Source organism: Nicotiana tabacum, chromosome 16, assembly GCF_000715075.1.
Source record: "Nicotiana tabacum cultivar K326 chromosome 16, ASM71507v2, whole genome shotgun sequence".
Lineage (NCBI taxonomy): Eukaryota > Viridiplantae > Streptophyta > Magnoliopsida > Solanales > Solanaceae > Nicotiana > Nicotiana tabacum.
Window position 1 is genome coordinate 38,119,768 of NC_134095.1, and position 3,347 is coordinate 38,123,114.

The following is a 3,347-nucleotide window of genomic DNA, read 5'->3' on the forward strand; positions in this document are numbered from 1 at the left end:
TCTCCCCATGAAGAGAGTACGTTAAAGAAATTTCACTAGTCGTTAATTTGTCAAACACGAAATTTATACAAAGAATAGTGTCCGGTATTTCGAATTGTTGGTAATATGTTTTGTTGAGGGGAGGGAGTTTAGCTCTGAAACAAGTTAGCAGTCTGTTTTGCGCAACTCTATCAATTATACCCTCACGAAACTGGTACACGGGCACTAAAACCTGCTCCAGAATTGTGAGATTACTTCCAAATATTTGGAATATTACGGAAAAAAAAAAGAAATTTGTAGCTACAGTTGTGGGCTTGCCAATTTTTTTTGGGAGTAATATATGGAAGAATCTATTATCTAACTATGGTTAAGAGCTTGCTTTAATTAATTGAATTTAAACCATTGATATTAAAATGAGGCACATGTCACTTATCCAAGTGAGAACTTGGGGAAATGGAGTCATTAGGAAATGGAGAAGAGTTGGATTCTATATTTTTACCCTCACGAAACTGGTACACGGGCACTAAATATTACTTCCTCCAGTTCAAAATAAGTGATTTTTAGCTGTTTTCACGTAGATTAAGAAATTTACCTTTTAACATTAATTAGCAATGAAATTGACCATATTAATCTTTACTATCTTTTCACATAAATACTCCTAACACATATTTCAACACTATTTACTTCAAGAGCAATGTAGAAAAAAATAATTAATTCGTTCTTAAAATTTGAAAATACTTATTATGAACTATAAAAAATCACTTATTTTGGACCGGAGGAATTAATGAATGAAGTCAATTGTAATAGTGATGGCAATTGACGAGCCGCGGAAGTAGTAACCGCTATAAGTTGGTAGTTAAGTCTTCGGTTTGTTGCGCAGCTATCTCAAGTTAATGAAAATGACAACGCGTTTTAGTTAAAAGTCACTTTTCCAACCTCTACCCTCATTTCTCAGCACCTTCGCAACAAGCACAATACCCTCTCTCAATTATAAGTATATATATTGCCTCTCTCTTCTCCTACATTCCATCCGAAAGTACGTCTAACACTAAACAGAAAAAAACAATGTCTTCTTCTTTCGGTTTGAAATCGACCCATTTCATTTTAAAGCTTTTTCTATTGGTTTCTTTCATCCATGTGTGCTTTGCTTCAGGAAAGCTCACAGCTTTAGTCCAAGAACCACAAAATCAACTATTGCAGTACCACAAAGGTGCACTTCTTTCCGGTAAAATCTCTGTCAATCTAATTTGGTATGGCAAATTCAAGCCATCCCAAAGAGCCATTGTCTCTGATTTCATTACTTCCCTTTCTTCTTCAACTCCATCCAAAACTGATCCATCAGTAGCCAAATGGTGGAAGACCACAGAAAAATACTATCATCTCGCCAATTCCAAAAAGTCCCTTTCACTCTATTTGGGGAAACAAGTGCTTGTCGAAAATTATTCCCTAGGAAAATCACTGACCCAGAAACAAATTGTACAATTGGCATCAAAGGGTGAACAGAAAGATGCCATTAACGTTGTTTTGACCGCCTCCGATGTTGCAGTCGATGGGTTCTGCGTCAATCGCTGTGGAACCCATGGGTCTTCTAAAGGTGCTACTATTAGGGGCAAGACTTACAAATTTGCTTATATTTGGGTTGGTAACTCAGACACTCAATGCGCTGGCTACTGCGCTTGGCCATTCCACCAGCCCATTTACGGACCACAAAGCCTACCCCTGGTTGCACCAAACAACGATGTGGGTGTTGATGGTATGGTAATTAATTTGGCTAGCTTATTGGCTGGGACCGCAACGAACCCATTTGGAAATGGATATTACCAAGGAGAGGCAGATGCACCATTGGAAGCTGCATCTGCTTGCCCTGGTGTCTATGCTAAAGGTGCTTACCCTGGCTATGCTGGAGATTTGTTGGTGGACAAAACTACAGGTGCTAGCTACAATGCACACGGTACAAACGGAAGGAAATACGTGCTTCCCGCCTTATATGATCCTGCTACATCTACATGTTCAACTCTAGTCTAGAAAGAAAACAAGCATTTACAAAGTAGGATATATTATAATCGAACATAGAGGCGTAAGATAGAATTTGTTGATTCTTTCATTTGTTATGGATATGATAATATAAGAGAGTACCTCCTAATCTTCTTGGTTTCTTTCCCTTTTGTTTTCTGCACTTCTTATTTTTACTACTAAAACCAGGTAATGTGATTCAGCAATATGCATTGATACAAGTTTAGAAGGACAAAGCCAGTCAATAAATAAATGAATTGGGATAAAATCAAAAAAACTTCAGAAACAAATTTTTGGTTCAGAAATCATGTAATGAAAACGTGGGATAAGAAGCTATTAAAAGGTGAAATAAATCTACAACTCCTTAAACTATCCAACATATTTCAATTAAACATTCGAACTAAGGCATGTTTTCGATTGATTATCTGAAAACATGATAAAGTGTTCCTATTAAACACTTCCGGCTCAAAATTTGAAAAAGCTTTCGCGTGTGTTCTCAAGAGCCCATTACATGAATAAGTTAATCACTTAAAATGTGACACCTTCTTTAATTATACACATCAGATACAAGCATTTGCTATAAAAAAAAACTCGGTCAATTAAAAAACATTCCCCCTCCATTAAATAAAAGTCCGCTCCGTTAGGAAAAAACAAGAGCCATTTTCCAAAATCACCTCAACGAATGTTTCATATATATATTTTATTAGTGTTCAAATGCTCAACTGGAACATGGCTTAGTTCGAATATCTAAATAATATATATTGACAAATTTAAGGGGCCATAGATGTAATCTGCCTTATTTTAATATATATATACCAAAAACAAACCAGAACTTGCTCAAAAACTGATACAGACATACAGTTTAATTTGTTTCTGAGTTATTTTTCTAATAATTTTCAACAAATTAGCCCAAAATCATATCAAAGCCGAATTGAAATGAATATGTTATAGTAGCTTCTTTTAAGACACGAATAAGTATTCTCATGAGCATTACAACTTCTTTTAAGATGCGAATTTAGAAAGAGTAGAATTTTTTTTAATGGTAAATAGCTCGGGTGACGGTACTTTTAAAACTGAAAAGGACAAATAGAATTCAATTCATATTCATGCTAATAAAGAGCAGATCTAATACAATCGGGAAAGTGTATAAGTACCCAATTTTGAGGCCACTGTTAAGGGTTTTTTTTTTCTTTTTTTTTTTTGTGTGTAATTTTGCCAATTTCGAACACAAAATCAAACTTACGTGATTGAAGCAGCACAATTTGCGTCTAAAATTACAAATTGTCTAAAGTTGGAAAGTCACAGTCATATATTGTGACTTCAGACCAAGACATCTTTAAGTGCATGCAAAAAAT

At 35.2% G+C, this 3,347-nt stretch overlaps 1 protein-coding gene across 1 annotated transcript; it reads left to right on the plus strand.

Moving 5' to 3' along the window:
- Positions 1 to 991: 991 nt before the first annotated feature.
- On the plus strand, positions 992 to 2,122 carry LOC107800943 (protein PHOSPHATE-INDUCED 1-like). Its single transcript, XM_016624213.2, has one exon. It carries the CDS (start codon positions 1,045 to 1,047, stop codon positions 2,002 to 2,004), a length of 960 nt encoding a protein of 319 aa, XP_016479699.1. The 5' UTR covers positions 992 to 1,044; the 3' UTR covers positions 2,005 to 2,122.
- Positions 2,123 to 3,347: the final 1,225 nt, after the last annotated feature.